The sequence below is a fragment of the Panthera leo genome, chromosome B1, assembly GCF_018350215.1.
Source record: "Panthera leo isolate Ple1 chromosome B1, P.leo_Ple1_pat1.1, whole genome shotgun sequence".
NCBI lineage: Eukaryota > Metazoa > Chordata > Mammalia > Carnivora > Felidae > Panthera > Panthera leo.
In genome coordinates this window covers 136,799,815-136,825,578 of record NC_056682.1, presented here as the reverse complement: position 1 = coordinate 136,825,578, position 25,764 = coordinate 136,799,815, and the positions used below count along the sequence as shown (strand labels likewise).

The following is a 25,764-nucleotide window of genomic DNA, read 5'->3' as shown; positions in this document are numbered from 1 at the left end:
CATCACGTCACCAGCTGGAGAATGAAGCCAACACTAAAGGTGACAGACCAGAGATAGAAAGGACCTGATTCCCGGATGACATCCTGAGCCCGCCCTACTTCAACTTCTTGTTATGTAGGATTATAAATGTCCTCATGGTCTAAGCCATTTGAATCAGGGTTTTCTGCCACTTGCATCTGAAAGTTTCCCAACTAAAACAAGAACTAAAGGTGGATTAAAAGTAAACATCGTGGGGCGCCTGGGTGGCTCAGTCGGTTGAGCGTCCGACTTCAGCTCAGGTCATGATCTCACGGTTGGTGAGTTCGAGCCCCCCTTCCGGCTCTGGGCTGATGGCTCAGAGCCTGGAGCCTGCTTCGGATTCTGTGTCTCCCTCTCTCTCTGCCCCTCCCCCGTTCATGCTCTGTCTCTCTCTGTCCCAAAAATAAATAAACGTTAAAAAAAAAATTAAAAAAAAAAAGTAAACATCAACAGGTAGTTATAATGTATCGAATTACATTTTCTCCTCTTGGTAAGTAGGTCAATTTCAATTACAGTCGCTTTAAAATTTCATTTGAAGTTTACATAATCCAGTCCCTCTGAATTGTCGTTAATTCTTTTTTTATACTATCACTTCTAACCATCTGTCCTCTCACGCAGTATTGTTGACAAAGAACAGTGAAAAGAGAAGGAGCAGATAAATCTAGCTCTCTGTTAAGGTGAAAAGAGACCCTCTCATTTATAGACAATTTGAAGATTGTGGCAGTAAACTTTTTCTGACGGGAGCCCATAGAAACAGCATATAAAGAATCCTGCAGTCTTTTAATAACTGTTTTTTAAAATAAAAACAACGAAGCACTTTCTTAAAAATAGTGCTGTATCCCTCACTTACTTGCCTCCTGGCTATATTGGGAGCATCCATATACCTTTTTAATAACTTTAAGTAAAAATAGAACATGCAAAGCACTGAGCGTAGTGTTTGGCACCAGGTATTATTATTAGCAGTGGTCTACTTAGAACAAAAGACTGTGCTAAATCGAGCACCGGGAGTGTCCTGGTGTCCCTAAAGCTTCCCTAGTTGATCTGTAATGTATCTGCTTGCCTTCCTATAGCTTGGGTTTTGCTTTCCTCTTATCAATACACTTGAAAAATTCAATCTCAGGGATGGTGTATGCCTTTCATTTTCAGAGGCAAGCGGTAACTTTGGCATTTCTTATCACAAAAAATCCATATGAGAAAGCTGGCAAGCCCAGTGTACTTCCTGGGTGGAGAGGTTTTTCTGTCAAAGCCGGGAGGGTATGATCATCTACCATCTTCAGAGTTTGACCATTGAGTTGGACAGATCTGCAAAGGGGAAAGATAAACCCAGGTTAGCCAAGTGGTGTATGCTCTACCTTCTTTGCAAAAGTTGTGACATCTTTTTAAGGCCAAAAAAATGGTGACAGCCTGTATTATATAACTTGTTTCAATTCTATATTGGGTATTTGACCCAGATGATCTTTAAGCTACACTGGGAGAGCTGAGTCATTCTGACAGAGACCATATGGCCTGCAAAGCCTGAAATACTTACTATCTGGCCCTTTATAGAAAATGGAACACACATAATCTATACAGTAGGCACCACTATGGTGGTCTAAAAAGGATAAACATGACATAACTTCTGGATTTGTGGCAATTTTATTTGATGGTAAGTAATTGAAAACATTTTTAGATAAAGCAAATAGGTAGAAGGGAATGTAAATATCACAAATTTAACATGCAAAATGACATAAAATTTCCCACTTGTCACCGTGCCCATAAACCTTCTCACTCCCTTTCTGCCAGGCGATATGCATTCATTTTGCATTTCTTATGTTGTTAAGATATTCTGGTAGAATATATATTGCTGGAGTGCAACAAAATTATTTTGTAGGTTAGGGTTAGGTTTAGGGTTCACTAAACCAAAAGCTTCCAAAAAATAGATGTTTTCTTTGCATTCCACTGTTGGAATTCAAATTCAAAACCAAGTCAAGAAATGTAAAAAATATCTTGAGGACAAATGTTATTTTTTATGCACATTTACTATTGTTTAAATCAAATTAATACATGCTCACAGCAACAGATCCAATATAAACAGAGACTTAAAAAGAAAACCTTCAGTCTGCTTTTAGTTCCACTGATAGTTAATTCCATAATTCTAAACATGGCTTACATTTCTATGATCTTGATCTCAAGTGATTTTAACACTATGAAGTTTTTACAATACGAAAATAATTTTTATTTTATATTATTTTCTTTTTTAAAATATTTTGAGAGAGAGAGCAAGCAGGGGAGATGCAGAAAGAGAGGAGGACAGAGGATCCAAAGTGGGCTCTACACTGACAGCAGAGACCCTGATGCAGGGCTCGAACTTACAATCCATGAGATCATGACCTGAGCCAAAGTCAGACACTCAGCCGACTGAGCCACCCAGGTGCCCCCCTCCCCAAATTTTATTGTTGAAAATTGGTTAATGTCAGAGTTATATGTATGTAATACATGTAATATATGTAGAACACTTGTAAGATTGCCTTGCATATAGTAAGCACTACAAAAATATCTATGATCACCAATATTCTGATAAATGTAACTGGTTAATTCATCATAACCATTTTTTTCTTTTTCTTTTTTTAAGTTTTTATTTTGAGAGAGAAAGAGCAGGGAAGAGCAGAGAGAGAGAGAGAGAGAGAGAGAGGGAGAGAAAGAATCCGAAGCAGGCACCATGCTGCAGCACTGAGTCCAATGTGAGGCACAATCCCACAAATCTCGACATTATGATTTGGGCTGAAATCAGGAGTTGGACACTTAACTGACTAAGCCACCCAGGTGCCGCTCATCATAATCATTTTTAATATATCCTTCATCTCTTTTATGTATGTACACCCATATTTTCATTTAAACAAAAATGAAGATATAATACGTAGTCTCTCCCTCTTTTTTTTTTTTATGTTTATTTTTGAGGGGGGTGTGGCAAAGAGAGGAGGACAGAGGATTCAAAGTGGGCTCTGTGCTAACAGCATAGACCCCGATGTGGGACTCAAAATCACAAACCCTGAGATCATGACCTGGGGCGAAGTCGGGACACTTGACCAACCGAACCACCCAGGTGCCCCAGTCTCTTAAAAATTGATTCTTTTTCCCTTAGCACATCTTAACATTTGCTCACACCATTAAACATTCATCCACCACATCATTTTAACAGCTGTACAGGATTTCACTGTGTGAGCATATTAGCTTATTAGTTGTCTAGTGTTTGGTTGTTTACAATTTAGAATTATCAAAGATCCCTCAAACTCAGGCCACCTGGGTGGCTCAGTCGATTAAGCATCCAACTTCAACTTAGGACGTGATCTCACAGTTTGTGGGTTTCAGCCCTGCGTTGGGCTCTGTGCTGATAGCTCAGAGCCTAGAGCCTCTTCAGATTCTGTGTCTCCCTCTCTCTCTGCCCCTCTCCTGCTCGTCTCTGTCTCTCTCAAAATAAACACTAAAAAAAAAAAAAAAACCAAAAACCAAAAAACAAAGATCCCTGAAACTCTATCCTAAGTATCAGCAGAAAAATTAGTTTCCATTTAACCTTTGTTAGGTGCCCCGCTCTGGGGGCTGTACCTAAAGTCTTAAATAAAAGATAACCGTGATTGTGCTAGAGGCCATCAAGCCTGCACTGCATTTACACTCGGTCCACATGCGCGTGAGTTTAGTTTTAGTACCTATATCACATCAATTTTTAGAGGAGATTGGGGAGGAAATGCCATGACCATCATCAGGAAACCACAAACAAAAATAGGCCTTGAAAACATCTCTATATGTCAGTAGTAAGAGCTGTTCTGCACGCAATTGAGAACCATTTTCAAGGGTACATAAAAAAGTTTCAGAAATGCTTTAGGAGAGGCCATCAAGCTTAAAGGTAAACTTCATCATTATAAATTAATACTTCTGTGGGTTAAGATGATAAAACATGGGCAAGATAATACCCTATACCATCTGGCTATGTTGTTTAATCGGCTGTAAAAATCACTAAAGTATGCTATCAATATATTGAGTATAAGCTTAAAGCATGCTGATTATTTCTGCATCAGGCTGGGTAAATCAGGGTAGGATTTTATTCAAGATTAGTATCTTGTTTCATATTTTGAAGTCAGTAACATGATGATAAGAAATAGAAGGCATGCTTGTCAAGTTTCAGATGAAACAGAGCTGAACAGAATTAGCAAGCAAAAGTAATCTGAATTAGGGATTCTGGACAAAATTGATCTGAGATAAATATAGGATACTGCTTTTATATTAAAAATATATTCACTCAACGCTTACTATGGAGGACCTTCTGTCGGTATTATACAAGTTGTTCAACTAAAAAATGATTTTTTGGGGGGCGCCTGGGTGGCTCAGTTGATTAAGTGTCCGACTTCAGCTCAGGTCATGATCTCACGGTTGGTGAGTTCAAGCCCCGCATCAGGCCCTCTGCTGATAGCTCAGAGCCTGGAGCCTGCTTTGGATTCTGTGTCTCCCTCTCTCTCAGCCCCACCCTGCTCACACTCTGCCTCTCTCTCTCTTTCTCTCAAAAATAAATAAACATTAAAAAATGATTTTTTTTTTTAAAGATGATCATCGGGGGCGCCTGGGTGGCTCAGTCGGTTAAGCGTCTGACTTTCAGCTCAGGTCACGATCTCGCGGTCCGAGAGTTCGAGCCCCGCGTCGGGCTCTGGGCTGATGGCTCAGAGCCTGGAGCCTGCTTCCAATTCTGTGTCTCCCTCTCTCTCTGCCCCTCCCCCATTCATGCTCTGTCTCTCTCTGTCCCAAAAATAAATAAACGTTAAAGATGATCATCGTTTAACCCTCTGAGGTCATTAGAATGCACAAGTGTCCAGACTGTACACTCATCAAACTTATCTGGGGTACTTTTGCAACATTTTATTTTATTTTTTGCAACATTTTAAAGAGATAAAAGTATAAGTAATATACACTCATCACAGAGAATTTAGGGTAAAAAAACATAATCCATAATTTCACGAATTTTCCATTAATAATTGATAAGCATGAAATGTGTGATCAGAATGCAACAGGGTCTGATAAACAAAGAGAAGAATCATTGAAGAAATGGCATATTTAGCCTGGAGAGACGACAATCCAATTGTCCTTCAGATATTGGAGTTATTCTGGAGGAAATGAGGTATTTGGTATTGTTCCAAATTAAGGGTAGCAAACTCAAGGGCCCACAAGAGCCAAGGAATTTATATGTGCAAGTGCAGTAGGACAGGGTCATAGAGGTAACAGGATCACGGAGGGACTGTGAAGAACCTGTCTCAAGTAAACAACCCCAATTCAACTCCATCAACTTGGGGAAATAAGCCCAGAGTTGCTAGAGTATCTATCTATCTTTTTTTTTTTTTTTTTTAATTTTTTTTTTTTAACGTTTATTTATTTTTGAGACAGAGCATGAATGGGGGAGGGTCAGAGAGAGGGAGACACAGAATCCGAAACAGGCTTCAGGCTCTGAGCTGTCATCACAGAGCCCGATGCGGGGCTTGAACTCACGGACCGCGAGATCATGACCTGAGCCAAAGTCGGACGTCCAACCAACTGAGCCACCCAGGCGCCCCTAGAGTATCTATCTTTTAAAGAAAAGATAGAAATCCAGATATTTTCATAGTTGTCAATTTTAAAATGTTCCTAATTTAGTAAAAATAAGAATACGGAGCACATGCCAACCTCCCCTACCACGAGAAAAAGAGGGAAAAAAAGCTCTCTAAACCCACTTGTCCATAGGCATGAGGTGCAGTTTCCAACCTCTGCTCTCCAGGACAGAACTCAAAACAGGAGATGAAAAGCAGAGAGAGGCTCACATTACCCTTGAGAGGACAGCTGCCTGGAGAGGCTTCGAGATCCAACAGATGAGCCATCAAACAGCTGAATGGCTTAAACTACCCATCTAAGGTTGGACTAAAATATCTCTTAACACACTTCCAACTCTACAACTATTATTCAGTTACTTCAGAAAAGCTTTTCCCTTGTCAGCATCAGATACAAATAGGCTAAAAATACCCATTTCCAAAACTTAGAACCCAAATAAAAAAAAAGTATGGGTTACCCAAATATGTATTATTTACTTTACAAAAAAGAAAAGGTTTAAACAGCAAGAAAATGGGTAAGTAAACCATGATATTTCATAAAACATGTAGCCCATTAAAAATGTCTACAAAGGCTATGTATGGAAAGACATTTTGGAAAACTTGTGGGTGCCCTCCCTTTTTCTTTTCCCATTAGGCATTGTGTGATTACAGTTGTGGTAAAATAAAGCATAGGGGAAAAATAAACAATGGTACCCAATGTTAATGATGTTTGCCTATGGAAGATAGGTCTTTGTAGAAAGCATGCTTACTGTCCTTTGGCAGGTTCTGATGCTAATTATCACTGAAAACATCACTCATTTGCAGAGACAGGAAGAGATGATGAGAATGTTGTTAAACTCTTACAATTTTTTATTCTCCAATGTGAGAAGAGTCATGATGAAAAGAGCTCCTTCCAACACACATTGGACAGAATCTTACAATGGTTTTGGGCCTGACTCTTCAAGGGTCATAGTTATTTAGGGTATTCTGTTGAATACGGTCTCTTATAAGACATATCCAATGACTGGCTTTTAAAACCATAATGATTATGACCAACTTCAAATAATTCACCTCAAAGCTATACTTCTGGACATTTTATTTTCTTACTCTAGCCAATATAAAACTACTTTAACACGGTAAGAGAGTGACACTCAGCTTACATGGTGTAATATTGTGCCCTTAGTACAATCATACTTAGGTATGTTTTGCTTTACTGACTCTGTTACCAAGAATTATAACGCTTTTTTGAGCAAATAATCTCAATGTCTTGAGGGGATCTTGAAGTATCAAGTTGTTTTGAAATGCAAAATATTCCTTAAGTTAACTGCTAAATGTTTTCATATCCTTCTGCGTTGGACTCTGCGTGAGTTATACCTGTATGGATAAGTATTCATCTATAAACTTCATGAATATTAAGAATTGTTAGAACTTGAAATCATTGACATTTTTTTTTTTGCTCCCTATCAACACTCTCTATTCTGATAAATACCAATGAATTTTGTGAAAGTTCGAAATGAAGAAAGGAAAATTACTCACTTAGAAAGTAATCCATCAGGCCCTAAAGGTTTTACGAGGTATTTGTCCACTTGTTTGTCAAATAAATGATACGGCAACTGCAAGTGTTTGGTGACATTATGGAGGTTTAAGGCATACAGGGTTAAATCTCCTTCTTTATACCTTGGGCTAAAAGCAAATAGATTAACTCAATAAAAATAGTTATCTAACTTAAGCAATTAAAAACTCAATTACAAACATAATCATGGAGACTAAGTATTAGTATCTATAATGATGATGGGCCCTCTTTTTATCCTTCCTTTCATGATTACATTGGACAACTCATGTGGTCCTATTGGAAAAGATAATTTAATTTTTAAAAAAAAATTTTCTTAATGTTTTTATTTATTTTTGAGACAGAGAGAGACAGAGCATGAGCAGGGGAGGGGCAGAGAGAGAGGGAGACACAGAATCCGAGGCAGGCTCCAGGCTCTTAGCCATCAGCACAGAGCCCGATGCGGGGCTCAAACTCACAGACTGTGAGATCATGACCTGAGCTGAAGTCGGACTCTCAACCGACTGAGCCACCCAGGCGCCCCTGAAAAGATAATTTAAACAATATTTTTCTTCACACTACCATTTTCTGGGTGACAGCATTCTGAGATCTTTGCTGCTTAGCCAGACTGAGTTGCCAGGAAGCTGGTCAGCCCACCCATGCTCAGACACAGAAAGGTTAAATAATAAAGTGAATTTTGTGGGTTCCTATGAATTCAAATTATAAACCATACAAACAGCAGCTTTTTCTATCATTACTTAAAAAAAAACTAAAACAAACAATAAAATTAAATCTATTGACACTTTTCAGAATTTCCATCCAGACCCTTCCCCTACTTCCTAGTGGGTCCTCACTATTTAAAGAGTTCTCATTCACCAGAAATGACAGATGGCTTTTTTTTGTGTAGCTATAGTTATTATTTTATTATCATCTTATCAGGAAGGACATATTACTGATTAAAACTTGACTGGAAAAGGGTGTGTTACATACTTACTGGTTGATGTTGGTACAGTGAAGGTATACTCGAAGTTTCCTGCTGTCTGGACCTTTCACGCTTGCCCTTAATACATTGGTGCCCACCAATTTCTTGAACAGAAGAGATAGCCAATAATCCTAGTTGGGTGGTTGGGGAGAGGAGGGACAAAAGTAGATCTTTACTTATTTCTTTATTTATCAAAAACAGTGTGAGCAAATAGTTAACCTTACAAAGACTGTGACTGTTATCCTAGAGGTATTTAAATGGAATACATCTTTTGATCCATGTTCCCACCATGAATCTGAGGGCAATTTCTTGTTCGCTGATTTTTATCACGGGAGGACTGTATTCCCACAATTCTGAAAGCCATGACCACTAGGGAGTTATATCTTCAAGAATGCAATTCATTGCTGAGAGAGTTTAAATGTTCTTTATTATCTATCATCAAGAATTCAAAGCAAAGCTCAAAGCAGAACTTTTAGGTATGCACATGTACACACACTCACCTACACACAAAGGCAGGTTTTTACAATAAAACTTCTATCTGCTTAAGAGATTAAAATACTTTATTTCTTTACTTTTTTTTTTTTAGTTTTTAAGCAATCTCTACACCCAATGTGGGGCTCAAACCCACAACCCGGAGATTGAGAGTCACACACTCCACGGACTGAGTCAGCCAGGTGCCCGTAAAATAATTTCTTTTAGAACCTTATAATCCCCATTCCTGAATGGGTTAGGCAACAATCATCGCTAGCTATCAAGGTTCTAAAAAAAAAAAAAAAAAAAGGAGAGAGAGAGAGACAACCAGAGATCATGTGCCTGTTGATGGAAGCATGCCACATCTCCTTTGAAGAATTATTGCAGGGGCGCCTGGGTGGCTCAGTCAGTTAAGCATCTGACTCTTGATCTCAGCTCAGGTCATGATCTCACGGTTCATTGAGTTCGAGTCTCGTGTTGGGCTCTGAGCTGACATCATGGAGCCTGCTTGGGATCCTCTCTCTCCCTCTCTCTGTGCACCTCTCCTGCTCTCTCTCAAAATAAATAAATAAATAAATAAAACACATTTTAAAAATTCTTTTTAAAAAAAGTTTTGTATTGCAAAACAAAACAAAAACCAAAAATCTGAATAAGCTCAAGCCTCTAGATCTAACTGCCAGTTTACAAGAAACAGAGGAACATACTAAAGGACAGTGCAGGAAGAAATGTAGCAAAATTCAGAATGTGGGAAACACCACAGAACAAATTGCCTGCTCCCTTTCAATAATTAATTCCATAACACAAAAAAGGAGTGGGAAGGGAAACTTCAAGATTAGCAGACTTAAGAGATATTTCAACCAAATGCAATATATAGATGTTGTTTGCATCCTGAAGTGACTAGGCCAACTATTAAATAGATTTGAAAAATAAATAAATAAAAACATTTGTGACAGTAAGGAAAATGTGAAACACCCACCGACTAAACATTTGATGATATTGAGGAATTATTGTTAATATTTTAAAGTGTGATAATATTTTATGTTTGTCTAAGGGAGATACATACTGACCTACTGATGGATAGTGATACATCTGAGATTTGCTTGAAAGTAATCCAGTAGGTGGGAGGTGAGGAGTGGGTAGAATTATGGATTAAACAAAACTGAGGATTAAATGCTTTTCTCTCTACTTGAAATTTTCCGTAATAAAAAGTTTGTTGGGGTTTATTTATTTATTTATTTTAAGAGAGAAAGAGAGAGCACACACATGAGTGTGCACACAAGGGAGGGGCACAGAGAGAGCAGAGATCAATCTCACAACCTTGAGATCATAACCTGAGCTGAAATTCAGAGTTGAAGGCTTATCTGACTAAGCCACTCAGGTGCCTAGTTGTTAATTTTTTTGAAGAATATACTCAGTGTATATTCCAACTCTTCCTTCTTGAGCTGAGGAAATGTAGACTCAACAGGGCAAACAGCTTTTGTTTCTCTGCTTACATTCAAATTTTTCACTGGAGACAAGAGCAGAATCAACTAAACATTTAAAAAGGAGATATAACTTCAGCGTGGTTTGGTGACTGGTAGGATAGAAAGCATTCAGGCCTCAGAGCCAGGATTTGTATGGAATTCTAGAGTAACATGGGACAACTGTGTGACAGCCAGCTTATCCCAAAACCTTGTCTCAGTTTGAACTTCCTCATCTGGACAATTGATCTAAGATACCTGCTTTGCCAGCTTCCAAGATTGTTACACAAATCAAATAAGAAAACATCCATGTATATTGGATTTAAGACTGATTCCCTTGGACCCTGCAGATGTTAAGGGTACCATTTACTCTTGCAAGTTTTTCTAGATGACTGTGAATCTTGAGGAAGGGGGTGCCTGGGCGGCTCAGTTGGTTGACTCTTGATTTCGGCTCAGGTCACGATCCCAGGGTCGTGGGATCAAACCTCTCTTTGGGCTCAGCACTGAGCATGAAGCCTGCTTGGGATTCTGTCTCTCCCTCTCTGCCCCACTTCCCTGCTTGCGCTCTCTCTCTAAAACTAAAATATTAATTAACTAATTAAAAAACAAGCAAACAAAAAAACACAAAGGATCTTAAGCCAAAGATTTATGTTTGGGCACTGAAAAGATATAGACAACGTGGTACTATTTACAAAGACTGACAAGATAAGCTGGCTAATTTCTAGGCAAAGTAAATTTTGTAGAAACTATTTATGTACCTTCCTTGTTCAAGGTCCATTTCAGAAAGGGCCAGCAGCAGATTTGGGATATTTGTCTAATGAAATTATCATGTTTGGTTTAACTCTATAGTTGATTTATAATATACTTGGCGAAGATATATTCCACTTGTTACAAGGTCATTTAGTAAAAATTTTTTAAAAGTTATGAACCAGGTGCTTTGTGAGTTTGGACTACTATAGATTAAAAGCAACTTTTTTGGGAAATCTATCTACAAACCACAAAAACCTAGCTTATATTTTGGCATGTGCTTTCTGCCAAACTTTCTTAGCTTTCCTACAGTATTCAAATAATTCCCTTAGGAATTATTCTTTGAAAATACATATCCTCAACTGCCACTTTAGACTACAAAAATCAAGGTCCTACTTCTCAGGGCTGTATCTATACTATTCCAAGTTTTAGACATATATTTCCAGGTAGCTTTTTATATAAAAAGTCTACATCTCCTGATTTAGCACCAGATGCAGTCAGAGGTAGGGTAAAACTGACACTGTATTCATAAATATCTTGAAGATTATTAACAAGATAGCCAATTCTTAGGGTGAGATTTTTGAACAAATACATAGTACTGATTTATCTCAAAGTTAAATAAATTATAATTTCATGCATAAAAAACTTTTGAAGCTTTGGATACTGTAGGTAATTTTAACTTTGATTTAATTTGCAAAACATTGTTTTTGACCCAAGTTTGTTATCTTGTAAAATCGGAGTCACAAAGTTTCAAATTGTCCCTTTAAAAAAAAAATCCCGGGGTCCCTGGGTGGGTCAGTGGGCTAAGCATCTGACTTTTGATTTCTGCTCAGGTCATGATCACACAGTTCACAGGTTTGAGCCCCATATTGGGCTCTGTGCTGACAGCATGGAGCCTGCTTGGGATTCTCTCTCTCTCTCTCTCTCTCTATCTCTCTCTCTCTGCCCCTCCCTTGCTCACTCTCTCACTCTCAAAATAAATAAATAAACATTAGGAAAAAAACCAAACCCATAACACACCCCAGGTGGCACACATTAGAATGGATGATCTCTAAGGTTTCTTCCAATTCATCATTTCAGGGTCTACTTGTTAAGAATACTGAATTTATTGACAGGATTGACTTTTATTAGGAGCTTGATACAGGGGTGCTCAATATACTCTATTCTACTCATAGCAATAGGAAAATAACAATCACTTACAGGTAAAGGTTCGAAGTTTTGATCCACTAAGTGGTAGTTTCCGGCTCCAAAGAGCACTTGCCTCATCACCACTTCTATGCCCATTCTAGCCGACAGGCCCAATTTATCCAGCCACCTGAAAGGGAGGGAGGCCCAGCTTTCTTCAGGTTTGGAAAACAAAAAAACTCAATTCTAATTACACACTATTCTGATTTATTCATCTATGTGGGAGGAATTGACAGGAAACCAGAAAAGTGGTATTAATTACAAAGAAGCTATTCAAATGAAATGGAGACTATCCTTTCCTTTACATGTTCCCACACTTGAGCATGATAATAAATCCTAGAGTACTATTAATATGCCATATGAGTTTCTTTCGGGGTAAGAAAACTTCTGCAAAGCAGAGTAGACAAATTCTCACCCTACAGGCAATCGTTCTCCATCTTGCTGGATACCCTCCCCACTTCCCCACTCCCAGACCCATGTAAGGGCTAAAGAAAAGCCTGCTTGTAGTCCACAGTAGTACAATGTGAAATAAGTAAAATCACACCTAGACTTTTATGGCTGTCCCCCTCCACTCCCTCCATCTTTGGTGGATGGCAAAACAAACACCTTTATCCTTCATTCTCCTCCTCATGCCCCTCATGAGCAAAAATGATTTTTTTTATTATGGATTTATAAGAATGAGGATAGGAGAGGAAAGAGAATAAGTCTCAGTGTGAGGATATAGAACTATAGATTAACAGTGTTAATGGAGTTATGGAATATAAGTAAACCAGTTATTTAAAGCAATCAGATTTGTAATAGGTACTTGTCCAAAGGATACAAAAATGCTGATTCAAAAGGGCATATGAACCCCAATGTTTATAGCAGCACTATCAATAATAGCCAAAGTATGGAAAGAGCCCAAATGTCCATTTACTGATGATGAATGGATAAAGAAAATGTGGTAGATACATACAATGGAATATTACTCAGTGATCAAAAAGAATGAAATCTTGCCATTTGCAACAACGTGGATGGAACTAGAGGGTATTATGCTAAGTGAAATAAGAGAAAGATAAATATCATATGACTTCACTCATACGTGGAATTTAAGAAACAAAACAGAAGGACATGGGGAAGGGAAGGAAAAATGAAATAAGATAAAAACAGAGAGTTTGTTCTCTGTAGAACAAACTGAGGGTTGCTGGAGGGGAGGTGGGTAGGGGAATGGGCTGAAGGGTGATGGGTATTAAGGAGGGCACTTGTTGGGATGAGCACTGAGTGTTGCATGTAAGTGATGAATCACTGGGTTTTATTCCCGAAACCAGTACTACACTGTATGTTAACTAACTTAAATTTAAATAATAAAAAAAAAAGCAATCAAGTTTCTGGTGGTTGGATAAAGAGGTGATTTAGTAAGTCTTGAAACTCATTGGTAGTTCCTCTGGTGAGACCTCACACTTCCGACTCTAAACTCCTTGGGAATCTATGAATAAAGCTACTATAAAAGTACACTAAGAATCCTTCTCAGACTCAAACCTCTAGAGGCACTCTTTTACATTCGCTTTCTGAGGAAGGAATCCTTGGCATATTTATGGGCCATAATTAAGGAACAACACTTCTAAAGCAATTCATTCATACGATGATTAATTAGGGACACCCATTAAAGATGCCCAACAAACTTGAATAAAATGATTTCTTACAAAATGCGGCATGAATTTTGGGTCTCAGCCCTAGAAACTTTCTTTGATCAGCTTTTTGGCTGATGAGCCATCTCAGCAGAATCTGTTTAATAAAAGGCCAGGAGAATGCTGCAGCCTGGCCCCTGAGGCGGTGCTGCTTCACTCACATAAAGCCAGCCGCAAAGGTGTTGGACAGCAATGGCGCTCCACCCCCGTATGCAGAGCTTGTTTCTCCTAACCAAACTTTCTTGTGGGGTCTCGTCTCCTCAACAACCTGTGGAACAGGAAAGTCCCCATTATATTTGCAAACAAGCTGACCAAATACGGTGTTGAAGATTAATGACGTTTAAAACTCTGTGTTCCCAGACTGATTTGTCCAATATAGTTACAACAAAACATGTTCGTGGTCATTGAGGTCTTGGGCAATTTACTTTTATTGGAATACTAAATTGTGGAAGGAATTTAAATAATCCCATTCCTATGGCCCGTGAGGCTATTCCATAAGGAGGTATTTTTAATTTTTAATCGATATGCATGGATAACATCTGATGCTAAGGGGGACTGATGGTGAATAAGTACCTGTTATCTAAAATTGGAAAAACATGTAAATTTATATACTTATAGAATTTAGAATTAGCTAGACTACACAATAAGGACTGGTTTTACAGACGTGCCTCCTTATCTGCAATTTTGCAGTTTTGGTTACCCATAGTCAACCGTGGTCTGGAAGCAGATGATCCTCCTTCTGACCTATCATCAGAAGGTCAATAGTAGCCTAATGCTATGTCACAATACAATTGTCATTTGCCTCACTTCCTCTCATCACGTAGGCATTTTATCATCTCACATCACCACAAGAAGAGTGAGTGCAGTATGAGAAGATATTTTGAGAGAACACATTCATATAACTTTTATTACAGTATATTATTATAATTGTCCTATTTTATTATTAGTTGTTGTTAATCTCTTACTGTGCCTAACTTATAAATTAAACTTTATCATAGGAATGTATGTATAGGAAAAAGTATATTTAGGTTTTGATATTACCTGTGGTTCCAGGCATCTACTGAGGGTCTGGGACCATATACCCTACAGATAAAGGGGACCACTCTACATTAAAAAAAAAAAAGACTATTACCTGGAAAATTTTTTGCACAGATGAAGCAAAAGTGTCTAACACATCAGGGTTTAGAAAATCCTCCTTGGTAGCAATTCGTCCATTCAAGTAGTAGCTAAATTATTCAGAAAATATTCAGAAACAAACAAACAAACAAACTTTACTTTCTGCTTTTAAGTTAGTTGGCTCCCTGGCTCTCCTTCCTACCTCTTCCCACCCCTCTGTTATTAAGAAGAAGAAGAAGAAGAGGAAGAGGAGAAAGAAGAAGAAGGAGGAGGAGGAGGAGGAGGAGGAGGAGGAGTTGTTCTAGTAAGAAGAGACCAAGATGAAAGGGAATCAGTTACTCTGTTTTGAAAAGACATAGTCACAGTGCAGGTACTTACGGGTTACCCGTTCTTTGGCAAGCATATTGATCTTAGCTACTTATCTGCTCCATGATTTAAATGATAGTATGCCTTGATCTTATAGAACCTACCACATTATTTAAAATAAAGTTAAAACTTTTGTTTTATTAATATTAAGTGTGTAGTACAGTGCTGCTTGAGGTATTATTTGTTTCTTATTGGAACTATGCATTAGCAGTTAAATGAAAACACATTTTTGAAAACTAAGTAATAAGTAAAACTAGCATTAGTTTCTTAGTACTAAGAGCAGGAGACATACTTACTGGTGCCATGTAACTGAATCAATCACTTCTCCCCCAGCCTTCAGGAAACTAGAAAAAGAAATCTATTATGATCTTCACTTAATCCTCATATGCACAATATATATATGTACACAATATATGCACAGGAGTTTCATTTCTTAGAAATGGGCTGGTTACTGCTTTAGCATCAGGCCAAGTACAAACTTCCTAATTCTTATACAAATTATATTGTAGGTTCCATTTGCCCCCAGATTCTTGGTATTCTGAGCCAGTCAATCTTTTCCTCTTTTGGTAAAACGTTTGCTTAGGTAGCAAATGGTTTAATAACATGAGGATTCTCCACCAGAGAGCAATATTATTTTTAAGAAAAGGGGTTCTGCTTCCTCTAGTTCCTACCTCGTTAGCATCTTGACAGTCTTTCCTCGAGGCTGGCCAATATCAGGACCATAGAGATTCACAGTTTTGAAAGTGGATTTTGCTAGAAGTTTATGCAACTTGACAAAATCTTCTCCTAACTGCAATCCATCGATGAAAATACCAGCCTTCTTCCGGAAACTGTTAGGTTCTGAAAGACAGCAATTCTCAAAATAATCACGTATCTAGAAATTTTGCATTTAAAAGCAAACAAAATGGCAGCATATAAAAGCAGGAAAACATTTCCCAATTACAAAAATTTAGAGTCCAAAGGCAAGAATAGTAAAACCTCCCTTTTTATAAAGAAGATACTTCAGTAAAACAAAAATTTAAATGACAAAACTGAAGTGTGAGAGAGCATTAAAACAATTTGAAGTTAATTAATGGGGATATTAAACTAATGGGTATTGTGGAAATATTCTACATCCAGTATTTAATAAACTAATTTACTTTAAAAAGACAAAAAGTTTGGGTAGGAAGGGAAGACATTTAAAAATTGATTTCTCAATGCCATTAAAGGCCTTATTAAGACTGTTCATTCACAGCCACCTGGGTGGCTCAGTTGGTTAAGCCTCCGACTTCAGCTCAGGTCATGATTTCGAGGTCTGTGAGTTCCAGCCTCACGTCAGGCTCTGTGCTGACAGCTCAGAGCCTGGAGCCTGCTTCAGATTCTGTGTCTCCCTCTCTCTGCCCTTCCCCTGCTCTCTGTCTCTGTCTCTCTCTCAAAAATAAATCAACATTTTAAAAAATTGAAAAAAAAAAGACTGTTCATTCACAAATCAGATGTACAGGTGAGCTTAGAAATGGCCATGCTGAACACAAGGGAGGGGGACACAGAAGTGTTCAATCTACTTCCCCAAAACACCTTGCCCAGGCTCTCCCTTCTCCTTGTCTCTGGAAAACAGACCTCTTCCTTGCAAAATGGAGCCCAAGGAAGAGGAAATCACGATGGCATAGCTCTTTTATCTTACTCTGAAGAGCACGGGTGGGGAATGGGTACAGTAGAAAAGTAGGGAGGGAGGGATAGATATATAGAGATGCGTAAGGATGGGTTCAGATGACCCATTGTCCACATGGCTGCCATTATTCAAAGTTGTTCAGCATCTAGCTAAGATATGGTTACCTCTACCCCTATATTCTATGTTCTGTGCTATAATTTGCCAGTAACTCTCAGCAACCTGATCTCTAAATCTGCCTCTAGACATTACTATAATACATACCACTATAGACATATATCTTATTTCTTTGCTTGCCTTCTTGTTGATCTGCTTCCCTTCCTCTAGAATGGATCTCCCAGGAAAGCAGGGACCTTGCTCAGGAGCCAGACTACCTGGGTTCAAATCCCAAGTCCTCCACTTGGTAGCCCAGCATCACACAGTTATTTATCTAAATTTTTGTGCCTGCTTTGGTCACGTGTAAAATGAAAGTCATAATTGTATCCACCGCAGGGTGGTTATAAAGATAAAATAATACTTATTAAATGCTCAGAGCTGTTCTGGGAATGGAGTATGTGTCCATGATATCACTACATCTCATTTCCCATTTTTTTTCAGTTCCATTGGCTCATGTGTGGAAAAAGCACCATAAATATGTTTAAATGAATGTGGCTGATCATTAGTACTTTAGTTAGAATTTACAAGTTCCTTGCAAAAAAGTGAAGAAGGAAGGAAACAATCAGGAGCTTGACCTGGGTAGGATTCTATACTAGGAATTTCTAGTTTAAGCATATCATGACGGTTAGGATGGAGTTGCTAAGATAAACTGACAAGTGGAGAAACAGAGAAAGAAATGGAAGGGGGTAAAAGCAAAGTGCCTGCTTTACAGTTTTGCTGAGTCCAGCCTGCCATCCATAATAGGATTAAGTGACCCTAAAAATGTCAAGTGAACCTGGGAGCTGTGGAAGTTTCTGGGTCCAACTAGTTGTCTTCAGCTCAAGTAAAACAAAACTGGGATTAACAATAGGTTCTGGGATATATAAAGGAGTTTTCTGCCATAAGCAGAAAAGTTGCACTGTTGAGCACGGGTACAAGTGTGCCAAGCCAGAAGAATATTTGCTAATATTAAAAAGAATGTCATAAACAGGAACAACTAATGCCAAAGGGTAATCTCCTTATTAGTGAAATGTCCCTGGGGGCACTTACCATTGCCTAGTTCCCAAGAAATGTTATAATTCTTGGAAGAGCAATAATCCAGGAGCAACTGAGCATTAGAACTGTTCCACTGCAAATCTGCTGTTCGTAGTAAGGCATTTAGACCAAAGATCAAGTCCAGTCCTGAGCAATTTGCAAAAGTATACAGCATATCCACAGAGCTCCCTAAAAAAAAAAAAAATAGTGGCAATTTAATGGTTAGGTCAGCACCACAATAATGAAGGCCTCCAGATTTGTTCTCCAGTGAATTACCATTTTGGTTGTAAAATTGAGGGAATTACAATCCTGAGTTATAAGTGAGAGACAAAAAATGCACAGGCAAATTAAAAGATTAAAAATTAATATGACTTAATTACTTCAGCTTTTGAATCAACTTTCCATGCTGAACCATGTAAAGTACCAGAAGCTTTGGTCTGGTACTCAGGTTTTGTTGATTCAAATGACCTCAGGTGACTTCATGCACAGGCCAGACTGTCATTAGTCAACATAAGCCCCACTCCTCATAATTTAAACATGTCTACTCACAAACTCAATCACAAAATATTTTGGTAAATTTATCTATATTTAAAATTATTTTTTGGAAAATTCATGTATATGACTTACTAATTTTAAATAATTAAAATTAGACTTTAAAAATTGGCCTAGGACTATAGATCTGTGGTTTCCAAACTATGTGCCAAGGGATCCTGGCAAACCTCAATACATTCACTACATGGTTGTCAGATTTAGCAAATGAAGATACAGGCATCTGGTTAAATTTGAACTTCAGACAAATAATGAATAATTTTTAATGCAGGTCTATGCAATATTTGAGAAATACAATAAAAAAATTCACTTATCTGAAATTCAAAGTTAACCAGGAACCCTACTCACAGGGGCACTACAGGAGCCTTTAAACATATGAGGGAAACAGGGTTCCTGGGTGGCTCAGTTGGTTAAGTGTCTGACTCTTGATTTTAGCTCAGGTCATGATCTCACAGTTTGTGAGTTCAAGCCCTGTGTAGGAGCTTTGCACTGAGTTCGAAGGCTGCTTGGGATTCCTTCTCTCCTTCTCTCTGCCCCTCCCCCCCACTCTCTCTCTCAAAATAAATAAATAAACTTTAAAAATAAATAAAGAGGGAAACCTATGTGGCTCAGTCAGTTAAGCCTCCGACTCCTGCTCAGGTCATGATCTCACGGTTCGTGGATTCGAGCCCCGCTTCAGGCTCTGTGCTGACAGCTCAGAGCCTGGAGCCCGATTCGGATTCTGTTTCTCTGTCTCTCTTTGTCCCTCCCCTGCTCACGTTCTGTCTCCCTCTCTCTCCCTCTCCCTCTCTCTCTCAAAAGTAAACATTAAAAAAAATTGTTTAATAAAAATAAATAAACAATTCACAAGGGAAATATCAACCGTGTTGGACACAATGAGAACTATTACTATTAGGTTGTTTGGACCTAACAACTTAGTAATTGAAACACTCAGGTATTTCCTTGGGGCTAAGTAAGATGTGAAAAAAACTTACTGAGTCACTACAGTGCCATAAACTTTTGGGAACTTTTGAACTCCACTTTTCTAACCATTAGCTTGTCTAAAATCACTTCTTCAGAGTGGCAACAATGTCGGTCTGAATATCATCTTTAAGTCAGGTATCATATGCAGAAGTCTGTAATTTTCAGGTATAGTTATAGTCATCTGCTGAATAGAAATTCACTCTCAAACTCTCCTAGTTTAAAAACATCTAAGTGAGGGGCACGTGGGTAGCTCAGTTGGTTAAGCGACTGACTCTTGGTCTTGGTTTCAGCTCAGGTCATGATCTCTCAGTTTGTGAGTTCAAGCCACAAATCGGGCTCTGTGCTGACAGTGAGGAGCCTGCTTGGGATTCTCTCTTTCTCCCTCTCTCTCTGCCCCTCCCCACTCATGCCTTCTCTCTCTCTCTCTCTAATAAATAAACTTAAAAAAAAATCTAAGTGAATTCCTTGGATCAGCATAACAATGAAACCTAAATTTAATACTGCCAATAAAGGCTGGGGGCAGAACGGCTCTAGCAAGTTGTTTGAGTTATTTAGGGTGTTTGCTGTGTCACCCACTTCCACAGGACTGCTGCCTATCATCAAGGAGTTACAGACAACAGGGGCTGAAAAGCTCTCCAGTCCTGTGGCTCAGCATTCCACTGGATCTTGAGCCACACTTTGGGCCAACACAGAGCCTCCAGGGTTATTGACTTCTCTCCAAACCTCCATCCCCATTTTTCTCTGAGGAAACTGGCACCAAAGAAATGAAGTGCTTTGCCCAATACACATGGCTATTTGGTGGCAGTGCCATTACGAGAGCCTGTTGTCAAGGGGTGACTCGACTGTCTTAGTCACAGCTCCATGTTAGACTTGCGTATTGCAAAATCATGCTGCAGAAAGTTTCCTGGATCAGGAATCCTAACACCTGAGTTCCAGCCCTGCTCTCCCGCTTACAGATTGTACAATGAGGTGACCCCTTTGCCCTGCATGAGCCTCAGCTATGCATCCACGATCCTGGAACTAGCACCATCGTGTGCCTACTCACAAAATTGAGGTTGAGACAACATATGTGAAAACTCTTTGTAAATCATAAAAAGCCCTTATACATATTAGGCACTGTTATCACATACTCCCTCTATGGCATTTTCACAAAGCCTGGAATGTTCGCATTTTGGAGTATTTATTCAACTTATACTTTACTCTTTCTCTATTTCCTTTTTCCAAATGCAATTGGAATTTACATAGCTTAAAATTCTATTGTACACCTCCTACAACAGAATAGTAACATCTCCTAGAATATGGGCTGTATACTACTCAGTTAGACTCTACTCTTAAAAATAAAACCAACCAAAACACCATCCAGCCTACACCCTCCTCAAAATAAGAATAAGAAAACTCACAGCTAATTTTCTAATTCCCAATCGTTACCCAGTCTCTTGTCTCTTACTTTATGAGAGTGTAGAAAGACCCCTGGGACAAAAATAATCTAAATGGCACATTAAAAGCTGGCATTGAATAAAAAAAAACAAACAAGAAGAAACAAAACAAAAACACTGGCACTGACTCTTTCCCTGGCATTATGCCTTGTCCGTTTATATAAATGTGTCCAGTTCTAGTGAGTGATAGAGGTGGAGGAGTCAGGCGATGAGGAAGAGAGGTAGAGAAGAAGGAGAACAAAGAATTAGCTCATTAAATATGATTATTGTAATAAGGAAGTTCATTATGCAGTCAGCCACCCCCAGAATTACATCTATAACATTGCTTCCTTTTCCTGCCTAAACAGGTTTACAAAGTTTGTAGTCTTGTGACAAATGTTTCTGTCATCTTCTACTTAAGTGAAACCCACCACCTAATGGGTCCTGTAATTAGAAAACTTACCTATATCTTCTAAGACACCTGTTTTAAGGGTGCAGGCCACCGACTAAGCAATTAACCTCTCCTTGCCACAGTGGACTTTTGCTATTTCCTCCATTGGACAATGCCAGCCCAAGGTACTCACACATTACCAACCTCAGTCATCAGTGTGGAACGATGTGTGAAAACATCTACTAGCTTCTGAGATACTTATCACTATATGGAGTTGGTGCCCAGATGAACACAATAGATTCCCATCTATATGTTTCTAAGACACGTATATTAAAATAAAAAAATTCAAACCAGGAGTCAAATGTTTCCAAATACAAATCAACAATCTGTATTTGTTAAATATTTGAGCATTGCCAACAGGGTAGCTGCAATTATAATGACCCAGTTACATAGTTAGTGAAGGAACTTCTTCTGGGACAGGAACAATGAAGGTCCTAGTCCCAGAGGCAGGGGAAGATGGTAGAAACGTACTATCTTGATTCCAGAAAGATCATGTGAGCTAGGAAATCTTTTTTTTTTTTTTTTTAGAAAAATTGAAGATAAACTAGTATAAAGTTTAACATGATACAAAATAAAGTAGAAATCAATAGATTATCTAATACCATGGAATCTTCTCTTAGCAGACCTGTATCATGATTTATTACAGGTGAGACCTTACTGATACGGGTCTCCTGTCACTCCTTTCTTGGGATCTGAAACAGGCCTGCCTTATGCCAAATTCCATTCAACCACAGGTCATTGAATTAAAATGTCAGAGTAGTCCCCCTCCTTTAAAATGTAATAAACAATTTAGAGGACTCTATTAACATGTAAACTATTTTCTGATTTCTTATGTGTCACATTTCTTTCTGTACCTTATAAATAAAAAATACAAAAATTAAAATCCACTGGATACATTGAAATCCAGACAGTATACAGTAAAATCCTACAAAGATAAATAATCTACTTTCAGTAATGTACTCTTAGAAATGCCGAGGGACCCAAATTAACTTCAAGATAATTTATTTTTCAAAAATCAAAAGAAGACAGTTGTATCTGAGCAGATTATTTCCTTAACTGAGATCTGGGGCAATATCATCCCTTAGTTGGGTATAAAACATCAACTTTCAGATAAAAATAGTTCTCATAGTTAAGTAAGGATTGCTTGGTTCCAGTTGTTTTGAAGCTCTGCATGCCAACATCATCCCATTTTGAAGACTGGATAACTGTTTCAGTGAATGGAAAGAAATTCCTGGTTAGTCGAGCTAGGTCTACACAAAGCCACAGAGGAAATAAAAAAAGAGAGCGCTTCTTGATGGCCAAGACTGTCTGATATGACTCAGTCTTCCACTACCTAATGGTACACCTACTCATGATAGGGGTTGCTTCTGGGAGGAGAGAGAGAGAATGGATGACGAGGTGTGAATGGTTTTCACAATTTACTCTTTAAAAAAAAAGAAAAGATTTTATTTTTAAGTAACCTGTCCACCCAACGTGGGGCTCGAACTCACAACTCCAAGATTAAGAGTTGCGTGCTCTACAGGGGCGCCTGGGTGGCTCGGTCGGTTAAGTGTCTGACTTCAGCTCAGGTCATGATCTCATGGCTTGTGGGTTCGAGCCCCACGTTGGGCTCTGTGCTGATAGCTCGGAGCCTGGAGCCTGCTTCAGATTCTGTGTGTGTGTCTCTCTCTCTGCCCCTCCCCTGCTCATGCTCTGTCTGTCTCTCTGTCTCTGTCTTTCTCTCAAATAAATAAACATTAAAAAATTAAAAAAAAAAAAAAGAGTTGCGTGCTCTACAGATTGAGCTAGCCAGGCACCTCCACTATTTATTCTTCATACTTTTGTATTTTACTGTTCCATGAGGAATCTATCCATGTCTTCCTTGACTTCCTAGTTCTTCAGAGCAGGAAAGGTCACTATTAGCTCGTGAATGAATGATTTTTCACTTCATGGCTAATAGGCAAAGTCAGGTGAAGAAAAGAAAAACAAAACAAAACAGAAATTCAAGATTTCCCATTAACTCCTGATAACATTTGAGTATTATGCAGCTTTATACAACTGCGGTAGGGCTTATGTGATTCAAGCCCAAGTTCAAACTATCCATGTATTCTGGGGGCTGGGACACCTGCAGGTGCCTTTCATCTCTTACTTGAGTAAGTGCTATTGTTGAACTTTTTCTGATACTGTTCTCTGAGAAGCAATTGCTCCTGGAAGGGCCATTCCAACTGTAATCTCTTCTCTATGTCGGAAGGGATGGATCCAGATTCACACATATCTGCAAAGGGAAGAAATAGTTTAGAGAATCTGTTTTCACGGTGATAAGGTTGAAGGCCCACACATTTATTTAGTTTCCTATTTATGTGACTAAAGCAGGATAATTATGTTCCTGGTTTTTAGGTAGGAGATCAGAAAAAGATATATTCTGTTACATGTCAAATTTGCAGCTAACCAATCACCACACACACACACACAAACAACCAAGGGCAGGTTTCCTAAGAAACACTGGACATACATTGGACACAGATCTACTGGACATAACTTCAAGTTATTTAACAATTCAGAAAATTCCTCAGAAACTTGAAATTACTAGAGAATCCCACTGAAGAAAACAGTTCAGGGGCTCCTGGTGGCTCAGTTGGGTAAGCATCCGACTGTTGATTTCAGCTAAGGTCATGATCTCACAGTTTGTGGGTTCAAGCCCCATGTTGGACTCTGCACTTCATAGCGAGGAGCCTGCTTGGGATTCTCTCTCTGCCCCTCCCCCGCTTGTGCTCTCCCTCTGTCTCAAAATAAATAAACATTAAAAAAAAAAAGATAACAATTCGATTCTCTTACAGTTCGCTTTCAAAATACATAAAAATTTGTTTCGCTGGACTATAGCTGCTTTGTGATGATTTCCTCTTGCCGTAATAGTAGGACAGGAAATGGTGACTTTTTCTATTCCTTCAAATATGTTATCCTCAAAGCTTCTGAGACCACAGCACGTGTGCTTGGAAAACTCAGCCACTAAACTGTCGGTTGACTGTGCTTCTTTATCACAAGGCAGCACAGCCGCTGCACGCCTGCTGCCAGGACTGGCAACCCGCCCATAACTTCCTTTCTAGGAAGCTGCACATTCTGACTTTCTGGCAGCTGGTGCCTCATCCATCCCCAGGCTCACAAAGGATGCTTCAGAGGCACTGGCACCTCCCCTCTTCCACCACATATACACACAGGATGGAGAAAATGGATGGGGAAAGGCCAGTTTCCTGTCTGAACTTAAGAGACCTTGCAGATACACATGACAGATGGAAATGGTCAAGTCCCAACATCAACTATTCCCATATGTTATGTTAAGAGAACTCTCCTGCTTTTGTTTTCATTTTTTTCTAATTAGTCTTCTATTAGTTTTGGCCCAAGTACTGATGAACTGTTCTGGAAACTTCCTAACTGAAGAAAACAGAGGGAAAAATATGTAATGTATGAAATAATGACATATTATTCACTAATATATACATTATACTGACATTATTGTAATTCAGTGACGCACACCTTATTTCTCATAATTGGTAAGATAATGACTCAACTTCCATTTGATGTCTGCATAGCACTTATGAAAGACATAGAGCAAATCCTCATCGCTCACTAAGGCAGGTTTCTCAGGGGGAACCAACAGACCTCAAATATCAGAATCACCCGAGAAGCTTCTAAACTCATAATCTAAGGTTGGAACACAGAATCCAAATATTCAAACTCACCCCAGGTGACTGTGGATTGTCAATAACGTTTGACAATAGCTGCCCAATCAATGAAGTCTTAAAATCCATTCTAAGAAGCAGAGTGAACCTCCACAGCCTCTTGTTATACCCTTCATCCACATTCTATTTTCAAAATAAATGGGTTTTAGTCGATCGCTTATGTCTTCAGCTGGAAGTACTCTTTTCAGATTGACACATTTCTACCCACACACTCCTGCTAAGCAGCTGTGTCCTTCAGCTACAACCATTGTCCTATTTACAGCACAATTAACTCTCAGTTATGCCCAGCACACATTTTTTTTGGTGAGGTTTCACATTCATGAAGACACCAGGAGGAGGAAACCTGCCCACTGCCTCCTCCTTTTGTGTGGGTGCCTTCATTGGCCAGTTGGGAGCCCTTGATTTCTTATTAATTGTTAGATATCAGCAATAACACTTCTCTGAGAACGCTCAAGCCTGACTCAAGTGAATCAAAACATATCGTGAATCTTTAAAAAGTTCACCCTGGTTGACTTGAGACTGCCAGTAACTTCTCTCTTCAAAGGTTGGTTCTTTCTTGGGATCAAAAATGAGAAAGTCTGTCTTGGTGCCACCAAATCTCAGGTATGCAGGAGACAAACCTCTGGCCAAAGTACGAAGCTTTGTAGAACTGTTGGAAGACAAGCAAGAAATTAAAGTTATTTTTTTTCCAAGACAATCCAGTGAAACATGT

General features: G+C 38.8%; 1 protein-coding gene across 3 annotated transcripts in view; it reads right to left on the bottom strand.

The window, feature by feature from the left end:
• Positions 1-392: 392 nt before the first annotated feature.
• Positions 393-25,764, bottom strand: part of HPSE (heparanase) — a 38,733-nt gene continuing 13,361 nt past the window's right edge. Inside the window, exons 2-12 of one of the 3 annotated variants that reach the window (XM_042936025.1) lie at positions 25,556-25,701; positions 23,465-23,590; positions 17,974-18,147; positions 15,815-15,983; positions 15,440-15,487; positions 14,794-14,887; positions 13,823-13,929; positions 12,010-12,124; positions 8,144-8,262; positions 7,137-7,283; positions 393-1,320 (exon numbers count right to left, since the gene is read on the bottom strand). In XM_042936025.1, coding sequence (XP_042791959.1) covers positions 1,161-1,320; positions 7,137-7,283; positions 8,144-8,262; positions 12,010-12,124; positions 13,823-13,929; positions 14,794-14,887; positions 15,440-15,487; positions 15,815-15,983; positions 17,974-18,147; positions 23,465-23,590; positions 25,556-25,701 — 1,405 coding nt within the window. In that variant the 3' untranslated portion in view covers positions 393-1,160. The remainder of the gene's footprint in view (positions 1,321-7,136; positions 7,284-8,143; positions 8,263-12,009; positions 12,125-13,822; positions 13,930-14,793; positions 14,888-15,439; positions 15,488-15,814; positions 15,984-17,973; positions 18,148-23,464; positions 23,591-25,555; positions 25,702-25,764) is intronic. The other 2 variants (XM_042936027.1, XM_042936028.1) reach the window with 2 other exon arrangements.